The 19008-nt window shown below is 49.9% G+C and overlaps 1 protein-coding gene across 5 annotated transcripts in view; it reads left to right on the top strand.

Moving 5' to 3' along the window:
- The first annotated feature begins 3112 nt into the window (after positions 1 to 3112).
- The window catches only part of Pik3c2b (phosphatidylinositol-4-phosphate 3-kinase catalytic subunit type 2 beta), a 66014-nt gene continuing 50118 nt past the window's right edge, over positions 3113 to 19008 (top strand). The window contains exons 1-2 of one of the 5 annotated variants that reach the window (XM_048430743.3): positions 3113 to 3212; positions 3307 to 3427. Coding sequence is in view for 2 of the 5 variants with exons in the window: in XM_048430739.3 (XP_048286696.3) it covers positions 9246 to 9321 (76 nt within the window). In the remaining 3 variants the exon portion in view is untranslated. Of the gene's footprint in view, positions 3213 to 3306; positions 3428 to 3518; positions 3937 to 9170; positions 9322 to 19008 lie in introns of those variants that run through there. The other 4 variants (XM_048430741.3, XM_048430742.3, XM_048430739.3 and 1 more) reach the window with 4 other exon arrangements.

Raw genomic sequence — 19008 nt, 5'->3', positions numbered from 1 at the left:
TGTTCTTCCGTCATCACAGCCCCTCTGGCTTCCGCTGGGGGAGACTGTCCAGTGTCAGGGGCTGGAGTGATTAGACCGGGCCTTGCTGGATAATCCGAGGGTAATAACTAAGGAGCGATAATCTCAGTCCTTAACCTCCAAGGAAGGCCTTAACCACACCTATGAAGTCCTTCTGCCTTGTCATCGAGCACCTCCTTTCATTTTGGGGGTGAGGAAATGGCCATTCCTTCCGCCGGAAGTTCTGCCTACCAAGTAGAGCATACATCTACTGAACACACCGTGGCAGGTATCAATTTGGGCTACAGCGATGAATGAGACAAGGACTTTCCTCTGAGGCTAGAGTGAGAAGCAAGGGCCAGCTACAAAAGGTCTCATAGACTTTCTTCAGGAATTTAAATTTGAAATCATAGGAAGCCATATGTGCCCGGCACTGTTGTAGGCTCCGTGAACACAGAAGCTTCAGAACTACAGTAAGGGCTTTTTGTGGTGCAGAGGTAGGCAGAATCTCTATAGAAGAACAGTCTGGTAACAAGTTCCAGACCAGCCAAGGTTACACAGCGAAAGATTCTGTCTCAAAAAACTCAATTAAGCCGGGCACTGGTTGCACATGCCTTTAATTCTGGTACTTATGAGGCAGAGGCAGGCGGCTCTTTGTGAGTTTGAGGCCAGTCTGGTCTACAGAACTAGTTTAGGGAGAGGAGCATCGGTTAATAAAAAAGATAAAAGAATTTTAAAAAGTTTCAAAGCCTTTTCTTAGCTTCACTTCCTTCTTTTAGGCAATCTCATCTTGCTAAGAGCTGCCTTCTTCCTCCTCCTCTTCCTCTTCTTTTCTTCTTCATTTTTTTTTTTTTTCCCGAGATAGGGCTTCTCTGCGTAGCCCTGGTTGTCCTGGAACTTGCTGTGTAGACCATGCTGGCTTTAGAGACCCACTTGCCTCTGTCTCTGCCCCTGCTGCTGTGATTGAAGGCCTGCGCCACCACCATCAGGCAAGAGCCCTCTTCTTTACCCTTCTGCTGATCCCATCCCACACACCTGCAACTCGGGCTCAGCGTTGTACCTGGGTGTCTAAGTGCTACATAAGAAAACATTCTGACAGTGTCAGCGCAGTACTAAAATATCCAATACTAACTGTGGCTTCTACGCTAGCTGTGAGCAGTTGCTGCCCCCATCCCTAGTCCCCTTGGTGCTGGGGTTTAAGGAAGGCCTTTTGTAAACTGAGCTACATACTCCGTCATTTTGGTCATTTTAACTTTAACCGGTTTTCCTTAAGTCTTCAATTTTATCTTTTGTTTGTTTTGTTTTTTGAGACAGGGTTTCTCCCTGTCACCCTTGCTGTCCTAGAACTCTCTCTGTAGACCAGGTTGGCCTCAAACTCAGAAGTCCACCTGCCTCTGCCTCTCGAGTGCTGGGATTAAAAGGTGCATCACCATGCCCAGCTTTCATTTCTAGTTTGACTCCCTTTCTGTCACAGATTGCTTAGAGACTATCAAGGAGCAACGGTCTTTTTCCTCAGGGCAAATCCTCTGGACGTAGCAGTCTACAGATGCCATGTGCCTGTGAGTCTCTCCACTCAGAGACATCTCAGACAACTCTGCCCTATGTCCTTTCTTCAATTGGGGCAGCTTTCATTTTTCTTCCTTCCTTACCTTGCTCTTCCCTCTCAACCTACGAACACGTTTCTTCCTCGTCTGAGAAGAAAACCAAGCCAAATGTGGTGGCTCAGCACTCAGGAGAGAGACAGTATGATCAGGACTTTGAAGTCAGCTTGGCCTACATAGCAAGTTCAAATGCCAGCCTGAGCTACATGTGGGAACCTGCACCCAGTAATAACAGCTTTGGTAATCCTTCATGCTCCTCTGTCTCCTGCATGATAGTTCTCCTCTGGGTGATGAGCTTCTACAACCTGTCTTTTACTCTTCAAACCACTGGAACCTGATTTAACTCCCCCAGGTTCCTCTTCCTTGCCTGGTAATGCCCACACGGTTTCTTTCCATTGGCCCCGATTTCATCTTCAATGAAAACAAAACAATACTCTCCCCCAAATAGTTTAGAACTGTGAACTCATTTTTTTTGTTTGTTTTGGTTAAGATTCAGTTTATGTTTGTGTGGGTATCTGCACATGCGTGTGGATGCCTGCAGAGGCCAGAAGAAAGCAACAGATCCCCCTAGAGTTACACACCACTGGGGAGCTGCCTGATCTGCCTTCTTCTGCCTCCCAAGTGCTGGAATTGAGGGTTCGCAGCACCAGGCGGGGATTGTGAACTCCCTTTTTGTATTGCTTTCTCTTCCATAGGACTGTATAAGACTTCCTCTAGTTGTTCAAACTCCCTTTCTTTTCTCTTCTTTTCCTTTCTTTTTCTTTCTTTCTTTCTTTCTTACTTTCTTTTTTCTTTCTTTTTCTCTTTATGTGCATTGATGTTTGAGGGAGTCAGACCCACTGGAACTTGAGTTATAGACAGTTGTGGGCTGCCATGCGGGTGCTGGGAATTGTACCCTGGTCCTCTGAAAGAGCAGTCAGTTCTCTTAGCTTTTGAGCCATCTCTCCAGCCCCTCAAACTCCCTTTCTACTTGATGTTTCTCCTCTTTTTGAGCCCTTTCCAGTTTCCACTTCTGCCAGCCTAGGAAGGCCATTAGCCCTTGTCTCTTGGAAAACTGCTTGGGTTTATTGCAGAGTTTCATATAAATAGGGGGAACAATTAAAGATCCCTTAAGTTTTATAAAGACATTTCTGACTTTAACAGACGGGAATGGTAGCATCTTAAGTATGCTTAGCGGCTGTTTCCATGGGAGTTTTGGCTGGAGGGCAGTGGGCATCTGAGTTGAGGTTCCCCCAGTGCTTGAAGGGGTTCCGAGAAGAAAGCTTGAGAACCATGAGCTTCACAATGTGACTGGAAAGGGGAGAAAAAGGCAAAAAAGGAAGGTAGCAGAGAACAAGATCCATGGTTGAGGAAAGGGTACTTGGAGATCCAAGTTATTTAGCAAACCAGACGCAAACGTGGAGTTGGCCAGTACTGGGTGGAGCCTTCAGGAAAATGCTTAACACAGGTGCTTTAAGGGAGGTGCTCAGAGAAAATAACAGTTTCAAAGTTTTCTTCCTGTCTTAATTGGTTTGGAGGCTCCTCTGCTTCTCCTTCCCGCTCAGGTTTGAAGACTGCCCTTGGGTAACCGGGAGAGAAAAGTGCCAACACCTGCACCTGCACCTCTCCATCAAGGTGGTAGTTCTTTCGGGCATCCCTAGCATGCATAATTATGAGAGAAATTCCTCAAACCGGCAACTGAACGCCCACCCCGTGTCCCTTCCAATAGGGTGATCTGGCTTGCTTTCACCTGACCTCAGAGAAAAGGGTTCCAGCCTGGAAAGCAACGACCATCTGCTATCGGGGAGTGGGACTGCTGGCCCCGGGGTCCGCTGAGGACGCCGAGCACGGTGCGGAGGCGGGAGGCGGGAGGAAGAGAGGGTGGGTGGGGGCCAGGTTCCCGCCGCCCCGCCCTCTAGGCTCCGGCGTCTCGGCGATTCGGCGCTGCGGTTGCTGCCGGCGGCCTGGGCCTCGGTGCTGGCAGGAGCGGGCGAGCCTCGCACGCCGTGCAGTGCGCCGGCTGTCCGGGAGATGGCTTCTCCCCGCTCGCCCGCCGCTCTCGCTATTGTCTCACCCGGGGCCGCCTGACTGCGAGCTCGTGCACGCTCCCGGCAGACAGCACCGGGCCCCGGACCGACCCCCCACACCCGTCGATTGCCGGTGCATTCCCTGCAGCGGGGACCCTAGAGCCGGCGCGGGGCGGGCGAGGGGAGCGGGCGGTACTGCACATCACGCGGGGGCCGGAGCCTCCTGGAGCCTCAGAGCGAGCCGGGGCGTGGGATCCCAAGTCGCCCAGCCACGACAGTCAGGGTGTTGCGGCGGAACCCGCGGCCAGCGCAGGTAGGACGAGTACTCGGAGGTGAGCACCGCCCGGGGGCTGCAGAGCGCCCAGCTAGCCGGGGCGACGAGGGCAGGGCTCCCGCCTCAAAGCACCAGCGCCAGGGGCAACAATGGCAGCGCCGAGAGCCCAGTCGGGTCCCAGGCGCCCGGCAGGTTGCTCGCCCCCACCCCACGGCGCGCAAGCGACTCGCGGCCTCGCGGGCGGCCACCCGCCGCCTCCTCCGGAACACACTTCCCGGGTGCAGCTGCAGGGCGAGCTGAGCCTGGGGACCGCTTTGGAGTCGATTTGTTTATTAGTTTGTTTAAGAGCAAAACCTGTCCTGGAGTGGGGGTGATGGGAGTGGTGTTTCCTGTGCAGCGGGTGAGAAGTCAGCGTCCACCCTCGGGACTGTATACATTTTTCGGCCAGAAGGAGGGTAGGATTGGCCTTATAAGGATACTGCAGCAGCCAAAGACTGAAAGCTTGCGGGAGAGACTGGGACCCTCAGGCCCGAGTCCCAGGCCCCTCCGGGAAGGAGCTCCTCTTCTGGACTGTACTTGTCTCTCGTTTTTTCCAGTTCCATACAGCAGCAGCTTTGGTGTTCTGGTGTGATAGAAGCTGGAATCCCCGGCAAGGCTGACAAGCTGGGGTGGGGTGGGGAGTCCAGGGGCTTGGCAGGCTTCTGGGATGTGGAAAGAGGTTACCAAATGTATGAGGTTAGTGCATACACCCTTGTTGGCTGAGGTTGAAGTGTGCGTGGAGTCTGCCATGGCTCTTGCTCCTTCTGGGTAACCTGGCTCTACATCTCACCTCCCTTTTGGGATCTTTGTGGTTTCCCTGTCCCGGCCCACCAGTCATGCTTAGAGTGGAAGTCCTATTGTCTCTGGCTGCCCTGGTATTTTTATTCAACTTGGCCAGAGAGTTCAGCAGCCTGGACTGCTGAGCCCTAGAAAGCCGGAGATTCTTTAGCAGGCTACCTGGGCTACCAGAAGTGGACTAATACTGCCCCTTCTTTCTCTAAACTACCTGCTTGTCTGGGAATGACCAAGCAGATGTAAGCAATTTGCACTGAATTCCAGCCCCAAAACAGTCCTGAATGAAAACTTACTCTGTTTGCTTCCCTGAGGCCTTGGAAAGATATTCAGGAGAGAAACCGTCCAGGAATGGCAGCCTGGGCCCACAAATATTCCCCGCTTTCCAGCTGTAGCTCCTAGAGCACTGTCTGTGAGCCTGAGGAACCTGCTGCTCCTTCGGAGCCTGGCAGTTCCGTGTGGGGCTGCGTTCACGGAAAAATTAAGTTGAGGCACATTTTATAGTTATGCCTGACAGCCAGCATCTGAGCAGACAGTAGCTTTGAGAGAGAGCCTGGAACCAGGCTGTGGCTGCCTCTCTCTTTTGGCTTCTGGGTGAGCCCAGGGTTTGGCTTCTGTAGTTCAGGGCTTACTACTGAGTGTATGGGTGTGTATGTCTGAATCTGATGGAGATCCCAGACCTGGCCAGAAGGCAGCCTATTCATTTTCCTTTCCACTGGAACACTGGGTAAGGGATGGTCAATTAGTTTTGGGGGCCCTGGGTATTTTTCTGGGGTGCTCCTTTGGATTTGCCTGGTGGTCTAGAATGTCTGCTTTTTTTTGCCCACAAGACCTAATTGTGTTCCTACAAAAACTCCACACCCTTGTGGGCCTTTAGGTCCCTTGTGGTGCCTTGCCCCTGCATTTTACAGGTGCTGTGTGACTGCTGGGGCCATAGGAGAGAAAAATGGAGGCGTGTCTGTTTCTTTGTGTGTTGTGACTGATCACAGACTTCAAGTTCCTCATACCTCCAGAACGTACACTTGGTCCACATCATGAGGAATGGTAGAGAAAGTATCACGAGGCCTGACTTTGAGTGAGGCCTGGTGAGATTTACTTTCTAGACGTGAACATGGTCAATTTGTGAAGTCGATTTTATTTCCAGATTTGTAAAACGGGAGGAAAAGTATCTGTGGCTCATAGGATTGTTTTAAATGTGGTGCTTCCCCAAATGATATGTGCAAGAGCAGTCTGCAAACTGCAAAGGACAACTCCCCCCCACATGGTGGCTGTAGCATTTGTTCTATGAGAGGAAGAACAACCAGGGGTGTTGATGGAGTAAATTGAGGGGAATATGGAGTAGGGAACTTTCCAGAACCTTTCTCTTTTGAGAAAGGAAAGCATGGCGCGATAATATAAATACTATTCCTTGTGTGTTCCTCTTTAAATAGAGCTGACAGATGGGAGCTGGGAGGGAAAGACTGCTTAGTATTTGTAGGGAATCGGGAGAAAGACTTTCCAAAGGCTGCTTACTGTCTGCAGACAGGCCAGTGCTGACCTGGCCAAACAAACAAACAAACAAAAAACCCAAAAACAAAAACAAACAAACCATCATAGCTAACACTGGTGTCAGCCAGCCAGGACACAACGGAGGTGGGACTTGAAACAGGAAAGCTACTTTGCATATCCCATGCTCATGGCTTAGTGTCACCACGAGAGACAGAACAGGCTGGCAGCAGAGATGCAGAATATATTTGTTATAGATTCCCTGAATGGCCCAAAAGATGGCACCAGACTGGAGCCACCTTAGATTAAAAAGCTTCTTAAGGACAGGGACCCAGGAAGATGCTTCCCACACCCAGCCCCAGCTCTGTTGAATCTTTAGTTCCCTGTTGTTAGAAGTGGAAGCATGAACGTGAGAATTCCTTAGGCTCCCACCTCACTGGCTTTCCCTGTCAGGATAACGAGATCGAGTTATTTTCTCTTCTTCTGGGCATTTCTGGGCTTAGGAGGCTCTGGGAAAATTAGGACCGCTTTCTTGCTTTAGTGTATTTGAATTGGATTTGCTTGGTATTTCTGTGTGTGTGTCCATTCTGTCTGTCTGCATCTGTGTGGTTGTACACATACCATAGCATGCATGTGGAGGTCAAAGGACAACCTTCAGATATCAGTTCCGCCTTTCACCTTGTTGAAGTCTGGATCTCTTTGCCCGTGAGTAAGCCATGAGCTAGCTGGCTCCTTCTGGAGAGCCTCCTCTTTCTGCTTCCCATTGCCCAGCACTGGTGTGTCAGCTTTCACCAGAGGTCTCAGCCCAGCAAGCGCTCACCCCTACTCCCCCACACCCCATCAAGCTGGCTCCCCAGCCCCTGGTGTCTGGTTTTGTAAAACAAAAGTGACAGATGATGCTTATTTTTTCTGATCATAGAAAGTGTTAGAACTGAAAAGGACCTCGAAGATAACCTCCTTGGGAAGTGACTTCAAGGTCACTGCTTTGCTGGCTGCGCTGGAACTTGATGCTGGCTCCAGGGCTCAGGACAGAACCTGCTTTTCTGCTCTTTCCCTAGCCAACCCTGTCACTGGCTGCTCTGATGGGAAATTCCCCTCAGAACAGAGGGAGTGGAATATCCTCACCCTGGTTAAGCAGACTAGGAACTCTAGCTGCGATTCCTTCTTCCTGAAAACTCCCTAGAGGAAGCCACGGAGTATCTCCTTTCAGAGAGAAGTCAAAGATCACGAGCCTCCTTGGAAACACAGCCCCTCACTGTACCTGCTTCACTGCCTCTCCTCACCAGACCTTCTAAACATTGCTTTTCTCCCTTTCCTGGACCTTCCCAACCCACTCCAGACACCAAGCACTGCTGTCCCCACAGACGACTTTTTTGTTTCCTTTTATTTATTTGAAACAGGGGTTCGCTCTATAACACAGGCTAACCTCACACTCCCTGTGTAAACTAGCCTGGCCTTGATCCACCTACCTCTGCCTCCCTAGTGCTGGGATTAAAGGCCTGTGTCACCACACTGGTCCAGGGATTTTTCTCAGCTGTACTTAAGGAAGGGGAAAAAAGAATGCCCTTGGGCGAAAGTTCAGATCCACAGAAAAGTGGGAGCACATGATAAATGATGACCCCTAAAGTCTCTCCATCCCCATCCGTAGTGTTCTTAGCATCGTCTCAGCATCCTCACTGTGTTCCACAGACTCAGAGGAAATGGGTGAGGTGGTTAGTACAGAAACTTTCTTTTTACAGAAAAAGACCAGACCTAGCAAGATCAGTTAGTAATGTTAGAAAATATGCCCAAGTCAGGTGTGCTGGCCCGTGTTTTATTTATTCATTTGTTTGTTTATGTGTATGGATGCATAGAGGTACATGTGTGACATGCCTATGGTGGCAGATCCCCTGGAGCTAGAGTTGTATTATAGATGATGGCAAGCCATCATGTGCTGGGAATTGAACCCTGGTCCTCTGGCGAGCAGTCAGTGCTCTTAACCGATGAACCATCTCTCTAGCCCTTGTTTTGGGTTTTGAGATAGGGTCTTATATAGTACAGGCTGGCCTCATACCCTCATACTCCTGCTCCCCCCGTGCTGAGATTTGCAGGTGTGTAAGCATCCCTGGGCCAGTCCTTTTCTGAATGGCCTGGTCAGATGAAGGTATGCTGGTGGTGGAAGAGAGTGTGTAGGGGCATGTTCCAGAGTGACTGCCAACATTAGTGTGAACAATTGGTCCAATGTAATGAGCCTGTGTTTCCATGTGAGCCCGTGTTTCCTTAGTTGGTTGGAGAAGCAGGGGGGATGGTGAATTTTGAGTTCACACGAGTTTCACTTTAACTCTTGATCCTATCACTTCCCGGTCGTGTGACCTTGGGCAGAGTGCTTAATCCCTTTCCTGTTTTATAGTTTCCTCACCCGTAAAATAAGTATAATAATATCCACGTTTAAGGACTGTTGTACGGATCAATAAGACAATACCCAGCACAGAATACCAGAGGAATAAAAGGCCAGTTTCCTCCTTCCTTCCAGTGCCTCTGTGCTCCTCCCTCGACTGCTGACAAAGCACACTGGCATTTATGTGTTGGGAGGTATTTCCCTGACTCCTGTGGATTTCCTTGCTCCGGTGTGGCCTTCAGTCACACCCTGGGTACACTCATCCAAACTGCAAGCCATGTCAGCTGGTCCCCGCTGAGAAAGTCCTGTGCCTGCTGCTTCTCTTGGGAGACCCTGATGAGGGTCCTTGAAGAAGGAGCTGGTGAGTGTGCCAGAGCATACCGGGCCAGGTGGACCCCTTTCTGCTCAGTGACCCTTTTACTGAGAATACATTTAGGCTCTTTCTCCCTTGGAGCTTTCTTATGCAAATTGGGGGACAGTAGCCGGCAGGAAGGTGTTAAGCCGCATACACGCATACACGTGAAATAGAACCAAACTGCCTGACACCTCCCTCCCACGCTGCCCATCACCTTCTGCTTTGAAACTCTTTATGACCTTACTGCAGAAACTTGAACACCAGGCAGAAGTGTGGATCCTGTTCAGTAGTCGTCAAGGCGCACACCGAGCAAGCATGCATGACACACACACAAAGCGTAAGGAGGCGGAGAACAAGAAGATTGGAAGGGGAGGAGTGTCAAAGAATTGTGAATGGTAGGTGAAAAGAGGAAGAGGAGGAGAAAGCGTGTGTGTGTGTGTGTGTGTGTGTGTGTGTGTGTGTGTATGAGTGTATATACTTGTGTGCATGTTTGTATGCGTGTATATATACATATGTGTGTATGCATGTGTGTGTGTTTGCACACGCACACACGCATGTAGGGGGACAGTAGTGGGTAGGCTCTGGGACCTGATGTAGGTGTGGATAGGAAACCGTGCTTGGGCAGGCCCTACCCCTCTGTAACTACAGATGAAAGGTTGGCTATAAACACACCTATCATTGCTGCATGTCCAAGGCTAGCCATGTCCTGGGGAAGCCTGGCAGAAACCCCTTGAGGTCTGGTACTGTCACAATCTTGCCTGCTCCCCAATCCTAGTACCTCCTGTTAGCATTCCCTTCCTGTGACTCAGAGTTCTGGGACACTGAGGATATACATCATCTCTTAGATTCTCTTAGGGCTCTACACCCCAAATGGGGGCTTTTTTTTTTTTCTATCAGAATGGATACAGTTGAGTTCTTGGTCAACACTCTAGCTTGGGGCCTTGACTGACTTAGAGCAAGAGTAGACTATCCACTGTGCTGGCACCAAGGAGAGGGGAGGCCTTCAGCTGGGAAGCTGCAGCCACTGGGGAAGGTCTGGTGGCCACCCGGATCAGGCTGGACTAAGAATAACAAAGACTGGAGTTGGAGGGATCAATGACTTCAAGAGACAGGCTACAGGATGAGCAGTACTGGGGGATCATTCTAGAGAGAAACAAGGGATTGTGGGCTCTGGAGTGGGGAGTGGAGGGAGACCAAGGAGGCCTGCCCTGAAAAGCTAACCACCTGTCTCTGAAGGAGGATCATCCCTCCCACCAAGGTTTCCGGGGCCTGGTACTCTCCTCACTCTGCCTTTTAAATGCAGATTGCTCTGGAGGGACTCACACATTGGCCTCTAACAGCCCCGTGTAAATTAGTATCTAATGCCTTGTGGCATTCTGTTTTAATGGGGACTTTTTTCCTGAGTGAAAAATGCAAGCTGGTTCCCTTTCTTTTCTCCTGTCTGTGTTCTTCTCCTTGTCTGTGTTGATGCTATGGTTTCCTCGTGCCTTCCTGCTTCAGGAAATAACTAGACATTCCTGGCACTTGCAAGAGGCCCTGGAGACCTCTATGGACAGGCTCTCTGGGGCCTGCGCTTTCCTGGGGTGCAGAGAAACTAGACACTTCATGGAAGGGCCAGGGCTGCCTCTAAATCTAGGGTGGCTATTTGTCTTTTTCTTCAGGGTTAACCTACTTTTCTCAGACGATGTCTTGCCATTGGCACTAGGAATATGACCTCAGAGTCTAGGCCATCTCTCTCTCCAGGAGACTGACTGGGGAGTGGGATTGGTGGAGGGTGTATAGATCCAGGAAGTGGGGGTGTAGGGATTTAGGAAGATAAGGAGTGGGGAGATCCAGTGATTGAGAGGCGTGGGGGGTGTAGGCATTGTGAGGCAGTGAAGGATAGGAGCGTGAACAGGGGAGAATGTGGAATAAGTGTGCAGTAGGAGGAGACACAAAGAGTGTGTGTGGGGTGGGAAAGGTATGGGGGTTGGAATAAGGGTGGTTTCGGGAACATGCCCTGCTTATGTGATCCCTGCAGCTTTGGTTGCCTGGGAATGACTATCAGGGATCCTCATGATGGGAGGAAAGCGAGCACAGACTGAAGATGCTCCACTGAGTGACCATCTGGCTGCACTGCCGATTTGGGAATGGTGTGGTCAGAGAGGGAAGACAGTGAGCAGGGCCCGGAGACATGGGATGGAGCTACCCAGCCGCATAAAAGGAGCTAGCTTCTGGCATGGCGTTGGGGCTAGTCAGCTCCTCTTCTGATCCTCGGGAATGGTGGTTTGGCCTGCACCCCTTTTCTGCTTAAGTTCTTTTCAGGGCCAAGCAAGTGACAGACAGCTGCTGACAGCCCACCACCCACACAGCCTGTTGCTGCCCACTGGTTCCCACACTCAGACTTATAGGCAGATAGGACTTCCACAGGGGCATGCCTACTGGCTTTCTCTACTGTATAGGCCTGGTCATTCTGGGGCTCCCCCTGCAGGGCTTCTGGTCCCAGGGCCCTGGCACTCGTGTACAGAGCGTGTGCTTGTGGAAGAAGAGCACAGGACGAGAGGCAGAGTCTCTCACGGCAGCTTAGGGCTCCTTCCCAATCCTGCAGCAGTGCCCTGAGGGCCTCACGGCTCTGGCTGTCCTGGAACTCACTTTCACAAAGATCCTTCTGCCTCTACCAAGAAGGGAGACTGCCTAAGGAAGTTGTTACCAGAAAACAGTCAAAGAATTGTTACAATTCGATGCCTGAGACCTTTTCCCTAGTGTTAGACCCAGCAAAGATGTCCCCCTTTCAAGAAGGTCCTCCAGGCATTGTTTTCTGTCTTCTGGCTAGTCCCACATCTCTGCAAGTGCCTCCAAATACATTCCCCTCCTCTTACCTGGATTCCCTAGCGTATGAACTGGGAAAACTGAACCTAGGCTGGGAGTGACATGAGTGACTGTTTAGGTTTTTGGTGGGAGGCCTCAGTTTGCAGGAAGCAGACAGCGTGTTGAAGCTAAGCCGAGGAGGAAGATGGCGGATAGTGAGGCGAAACAGAGAGAGCTCCTGTGCCCCGTGTCCTCAGTACCCATCTTTCTCCGTCTACCTCCAGAGCGATGACCCTGGAGCGCTGTCAGTGAGACCAGGGCTCCTCCTCACCGTCAGTCTGTGTAACTGTGGTGATGGTTTTGGGGGATTAGGGATTGCACAGTGTGGGAGTTGCTTGGAATGGGGCCCCTGAGTTCCCTCTGTGGGAGGCCATGTTTGGTAAGAGGTAGTCCTCCTGGGAACTTCCCTCCTCCCTCCCCCTGTCCCACCACCCTTCTCTGGAGGCAGAGGAATGGGAAGAATCCTGCAGGCTTCAGAGAGAATCTGAGCTGGACTGAAGGATACTAGCTGGTCTGGGGACCTTGGTGAGGGAAGAGAGAAAGCAGAAAGTAGGAACCATGGAAACAAAAGAACCAAATGAGGTTGCTTTAATTTGGTTAAGAGGACACTAACAAGGGAAGAATACAGCCCAGCTAAGAGGATGGCCTTGCCGTATGTAACGCAGTGCATGCTTATCTTTGGGTCACTATTGCTATGATAGAACATTATGACCAAAAGTAACTCCGGGAGGAAAGGGTTTATTCTGCTTATACTTCCAGGTAATCGTTCATCACTGAGAGAAGTCAGGACAGGAACTAAAACCAGGCAGGAACCTGGAGGCAGGAGCTGGTGCAGAGGCCATGGAGGAGAGCTGCTTACTGACTTGCTCTCCAGGGTTTGCTCAGCTTGCTTTCCTGTGGAACCCAGGGCTACCAACCCTGGGCTAGCACCCTCCACAATGGGCTGGGCTCTCTTATATTAATCACTAATTAAGAAAATGCCCTACAGGCTTGCCTACAGCCTGATTTTATGAATGAAGTTTCTCCACTGAGAGTCCCTTTTCTCAGATGACTAAAGCATGTGTTGAAAACTAAGCCAGCACAGGGCTTAAATACAGAAGCAGAGATTGGACCTTTCTGAGCTCCTCCCGGGGGGAGGGGGGAAAGCTGGATCCCTGGAAGGAGACCCAGGGCCATAGTGATGGTCTCTGTTCTTGCTGGCATTGGGGAAGAGCAGAAAGAGGAGGGCAGCAGGTGTGTGGTGTTAGGAACGGGCCATGGGTCCCTCAGGAAAGCCCCTGAGATCCTGTGAGGGTACTGGATAGAGCCAGAGGTTTTCCTTGGAATCTGGAAGCTAAAGAGGCTAAATCCTTAATGGGAAGCCACATGTGCTGTGTCATACGTCATACCTGTAATCCCAATATTTGGGTGGTAGAGGCAAGGTGGATTAAGAGTTCAAGACCAGCCTTGGCTGCATAGTGAGTTAAAGGCCAACCTGGGCTTCATGGGACTCTGTCTCAAAAACAAAACAAAACAGGGAAAAAACAAACAAACAAACAAAAACAACGCAGGGCATGTTGGCACACATCTTTAATCCCAGCACTTGGAAGGTAGAGACTGGTGGATCTCTGTGAGTCTGAGGCCATCTTGGTGTATCTAGCAAGCCCTAGGCCAGCCAAGGCTGCATATGGAGATGCTGTCTCAAAAAAAAAAAAAAAAAAAAAGAATGTCCTCTAATCCCTGGACCTTGTGAGTCCAAGGAAGGTACTTCCTAAGGCAGTCCTAGAATGAGTCCTTGTCCCTGAATAAAAGCTACTAAAAGTTGGGGTGCTCAAGGCTGCGTGAACCCAAGGCCCTCCGTGTTTTTGCCATCCATCTTGTTTGAGAGCGCTTTGTTATTCTTGTCCTGGGAGGTAGCCCAGGATCTGCGTGCCTCTCTGCTCCATGCCCCAAGGAGGAGTTGAATTATTTGCATCTGTTTATCACCTTTGCTGGGCTGAAAGCTCTCTGGAATTACAGTTACCTGACAGCTTCTTCTGTTTGTTGATTTTCAGCACCACTGAGGTTGGTTCTGTGTTGAAGGAGTTTGGGGAGGAAATAACCCAGGCCCTTTAGGTTCCTCAGACCTTGAGCCCAGAGCTACAGTGAGATAGCTGGGAGCTTCTCTGACTGTGGGGGTGGGGTGTGTGCCTCAGGCCTCCCTCTCTGGCACAGGCTTGCAGTTGGGAGGGCCTGCTTTCTCCCTGCTCTCTGCCTTGGAACCATTGTGTGGTTCTGCCCTGGCTGCATTGCCTCTGCCTGCCCCCTGTATAGACTGTGTTGCCTGGTTCTGCTTGGACCCTGGCACCAATCTTCCTGACCGTGAGCTTGTTCTCTTTCTTCACCTTCCTAATGACTGCCTTATGCTTGGGGGGAGATGTCTTTTTACCCAGTTCTTGCCTCCTAAAGAACCCCTCAACTGTGGTGTGAATCCAGCTATATACCTCAAGTCACTTGAGTGACAAGTGAAACACTGGAAGCCCAGGGACTCACCCTACTGAATCAGGACCTTCAGGGGAGGGGCCAGGGGTTTATGTGTTCAAAACGCTTTCCAGATGGCAATTACAAGCATTCAGTTGTGGACTATTGGACTACGGAAGAGGCTATGTTGTCCTGTGAGTGTGACATTATGTGGGTGTGCTAAGAGCATTCTGTTTACATAAATTGCTCTGGTACTTAGGAAATCCAAGCTGAAGTATTGATAGCATTACTTTCAAATGCTTAAGCTGGAAAAAAGAACACAAATTGGTAGGTGCAGGTGGGGAGAGGAGACTGGCTGTCAATGGTCCCCCTCTTTCCTGAGACCTAGTGGCAATTTGTTCCTTTCCTCTTCCGTTCCAGTGCTGGGGATCAAACACAAGGCCTCTTAGGGGCTACACAAGTTCTCTACCATTCGGCTACACTCCCCAGGCTATTAATTTTTATTTTATGAACATTGATATTTTGCCTGCAGGTATGTCTGTGTGAGGGCATCCTATCTCCTGGACCAGGGGTTACAGACAGTTGTGTGAGCTGCCCTGTGGGTGCTGGGAATTGAACCCAGGTTCTCTGGAAGAGCAGCCAGTGCTCTTTAACCACTGAGCCATCTCTCCAGCCTCCTGTTTGCTTTTTTAAAGAATTCCTAGTACTCTTTAGAACCAATGGACCAGAGCAGTTTCCAATGCTTCTGTCCAACAAAGGCTAGTAGAGAAGAAATTCCACTGGGGAAGGAAAGAACAGGGAATATGAGACCCTTGTTTCTTGAATAGTTGGTCCTCATGCCTGGAAAATGTAATTCTGTGTTCTTAGTTCACACTGACTCCTGAGTGCTTGCTGCTTCCTGTGCCCTTTCCCCTGCTCTCTGAGCCTCACTTCACCTTGGAGGAGGCAGGGATACTGTCTGTCCTGTCTCCTTTCTTCCATGTTGACAGCCTCATGGCATCCTTGCCTACAGCCAGGGGTGGTTAGAGACAGGTAACTCATCTTCTGTCTGAATTCAGAATAGGAAGGGCCTGAGGAGTAGGGCCCGCTTGGGCTACTCCTTGACTTTTCCTATGACCTCGGAATTTTTAGAAAATCTCACTCTAGGGAACCAGGAGTCACATCTGACTCTTAAGAATCTCAGAAGTAGAAGGTGCTTTGTATAGCTTTGTTGTCTGTCTGTGCACCTCCCTGCCTTACCATTGCCCCCAACCCACCCCCTATCTGTATTGGAAAGACCCTGGGAAAGGACACTGTCTGTGTTCTACGTCTACAGAATCCTTGCTGCTAGAAAGTTCTGTCCTTACACTCTAGTTCACAGCCATTCTCTGTGGAGGTGTGGTAGAGGGAGGGAGTAACGTGTGTGTGATTTTTAAAATCTTTTCTTGATTATTTAGTTTGTTTTGAGACAGGGTCTCATGTAGTTCAGGCTGGCTTCAAAGTCATTATGTAACTGAGGCTGGTTTTGAATGCCTGATCCTCCTGCCTCCACTTTTTGAGTCCTAAGATCACAGATATGTACTAGTGCCCAGTACAATTTTTTTGTTTGTTTGTTTGTTTGGTTTTTTGAGAAAGAGCTTCTCTATGTATATCCCTGGCTGTTCTGGAACTCATTCTGTAGACCAGGCTGGCCTTGAACTCTTAGAGACCCACCTGCCTCTGCCTCCCAACTGCTGAGATTAAAGGCATGAACCACTACCACCCAGCCTACAAGTTTTAAAACTTAGTTTTTCTAGTTAAGTGTAATTCTGAATAGAATCTTTTAATTTAAATTTTTTGCATTTATCAGTGTTTTACCTGCATATGTATGTGCACACCATGTACCTGTTGCCCATGGAGGCCAGAAGAGGGTGTTAAATCTTCTTGGAACTGGAATTCTGGAATTGCAGACAGTTATGAGCTGCCTTGTGGGTGGGTGCTGGAAACTGAACCCCGGTCCTCAGGAAGAGCAGCCAGTGATTTTCACCACTGAACCATCTCTCCAGTCCCTTAATACAATTTTTGTTTTGTTTTGTTTTGTTTTTCAAGATAGGGTTTCTCTGTAGCTTTGGACCAGAAGTAGCTCTTGTAAACCAGGCTGGCCTCGAACTCACAGAGATCTGCCTGCCTCTGCCTCTCGAGTGCTGGAATTAAAGGCGAGCGCCACCACTGCCCAGTCTAAAGAGAACTTTTAAAAAATGTAATCTCAGAGCAAAGTCACAGAAGGGTAAATTAGAATCACTCAAGGGAGCTGGATTGGGAAAGCCATGCCCAGAAGCATGTGCCCAGAAGCATGTGCCCACAGCAAGTCAGGAGATGGTAAATATACAGGGATGCACGGCTAGAGACAGGGAGATGGGACAATAGAGGCCTTATAACTGAGACCAATAGAGAACCATTGAGGGGTTCTAAGCAGGGAGGGAGACACCAGATCACACTTTCTAAAGTGTGAGTCCCCCCCCCCCTGGCTTCTGGAGGACACCTTGAAGGGGGAATGATCTTAGAAGGCTGTTAGGAGTCTGTTGTACTAGCCAGGAGAAGGAAGAAAGAAGAAATGGCTCAAACCAGGACAGTGACAGGATAGAGGGGAGGATTAGCTTTGGATGAAGAGGGGCCTTGGTGATGATCTTTAGATGAAGAGAAGAAGGGCTTTCAGGATGGCTGGAGGGCTTCTAGCTCGGAATTGGGTAGTGCCATTCAGTGGGGGGGCTAGGAATGGGAGCAGGGCGTAGGGAAGAGAGGAGATGGTGGTTTGGGTTTGACCGCTTGGGTTTTGAGGTACAGGTGATCACCTAAAATGAAGGAGGGTTACACAGCGTGAGGCGGTATAGACAGGAAACGGGAGTAGATGAAACTGTGAATTGAACAGCAGGCTGAGCCTGGAGGTTCGAGTCAACGCCAATGGTTGAAGACTATGTAAAGGGAGAGGAAGACAAAGATGGAGGTGGAGAATATGGAAATTGTGAGTCCTGAGAGCTGGCTCAGCCGGTAAAGTCCCTGCTGTACAAGCCTGGTGGCCTAAGTTTGAGGCCTAGAACCCACGCAAAGGTGAGGGGAGAACCAACTCCTGGAAGTTGCCCTCAGGCCCTCACACACACACTGCGGCATGTGCGTATGTGCATGTGTGCTCACATGCATGCACATATGCACACACACAACAATAGATAAGTAAATAAATAAATAGAAATAGTGTCACAGGCAGAGGATAGGGGAAGAAGGAGATGGTCTAGAGAGCCGAGTGGACCAGGACAGGTGATATCTGGACACATGGGAATCCCTCTGAGTTGGGCAGCCGCGGTATTTCGGGAGTGACTTTAGTGGGGGCAGACCCACATGGCAGTGAGAGGACATGGAAGGGAGCTGTGGGTGTTGTCCACTCTTCCTTGAAGCTTAGCTGAGAATGGAAGAAAGAGCTGAGAGAAGCTAAAGCCAAGGGAGTCTGGGCTGTAGGGTTTGGGTTTTTTTTTTTTTTTGGGGGGGGGAGAGTTGGCTTATGCGCCAGTGTGAAACCCAGTGGGGAAGAGGTTGAAGCTAGGGGAGAGGAGAGAGGACCTCTTGAAACCCAAGGACATTATCCTGCAGAAGACCAAGTGGGTGGGGCATGAGAAGTCGGTTGTGCACAGTAGGAGACCAGATGGGGTAGAGTGGGGCTGCGTGCAAGTGTGGTTGGGATAGTGGGGGAAGAGGCGGAAGCTGGGGAGCTGTTTCCATGGCCTTAGTTTTCCACCTCACAGTGGTGCCCAGCTAAGGCAAATTTCAACACTCTGCTTGTCTCAGCTCATGGCTGAAAATATAGTCGCCTTCTGGATTAAAAATCTTAAGCTGGGCTGCGGCATAGTTCTGTAATACAGTGTAATATACACTGAGCTTTTTTTCTAGTGTCTTGTATCTGCAAAAACACTAGGGTACTGTTATCCCACCTCTGGACAACGAAGCCTGTCTATCTTGCCCCGTTCCGGAAGTCACGTCAGTGTCCCCACCCCCAACCCCCGCCCTGTGGGTCAAAAGTAACTTTTAAAGAGTTGTGGAAGGGTGGGGAGGTCAGCAGGTGAAGGGCAGACAGGCACTTTGGGCTAGTCCGTCTTTGGGGACCTGCCAAGTGCAGTAGAAATCACAACCTCTCACAGACAACCACGACTCTGGCCAGGGTCCTGACCTGTGTCTGCCAAATTCAAGAGGGTCCTAGAAGGGCACCTGAGCTGAAGGTGAACCTGTCTCCTATTTCGAGTTGAGTGGGACTTGGCACTCAAGGGCTCGTGATGTGGCTTAGTGGTAGAGCATATTCACAGCATGCACAAAGCCTGCTCTCTCTCTCTCTCTCTCTCTCTCTCTCTCTCTCTCTCTCTCTCACACACACACACACACACACACACACTTGTGACTAGACTAACCTAGATGTGGTGGCACACCTGTAATTCCAGCACTAGGGAGGTAGAGGCAGGAAAATCAAGAGTTCAAAGTCATTTTCAGCTATGTCTTTGGCCTGCCTGAGTTAGAGACAGATGCGGGTGGGGTTAAAAAAAAAAAAGACACACAAACACACAAGATCTATCAGAACCTTTCTACTGTTGTTTTCAACTCTGGGATCGAGAGGAATAAATAACATGCTACATGGGTTTGTTACTGCTTGCATGAAGCTGTCCTACAGATCGAATGATATATGATATTTTTGTGAGACCGTGAACTTCCCAATGTTGCTGAAGAACTGCCTGCTTTCACACCCCCAACCACAGGCACACAGAGGATCTCCTGGGATGTTGTTTTATGTGTTTTCTTAT

The sequence above is a fragment of the Myodes glareolus genome, chromosome 5, assembly GCF_982192425.1.
Source record: "Myodes glareolus chromosome 5, mMyoGla1.1, whole genome shotgun sequence".
Taxonomy (NCBI): Eukaryota; Metazoa; Chordata; class Mammalia; order Rodentia; family Cricetidae; genus Myodes; species Myodes glareolus.
The sequence above is the reverse complement of the archived record's forward strand: the minus strand, read 5'-3'. Positions and strand labels throughout refer to the sequence as shown.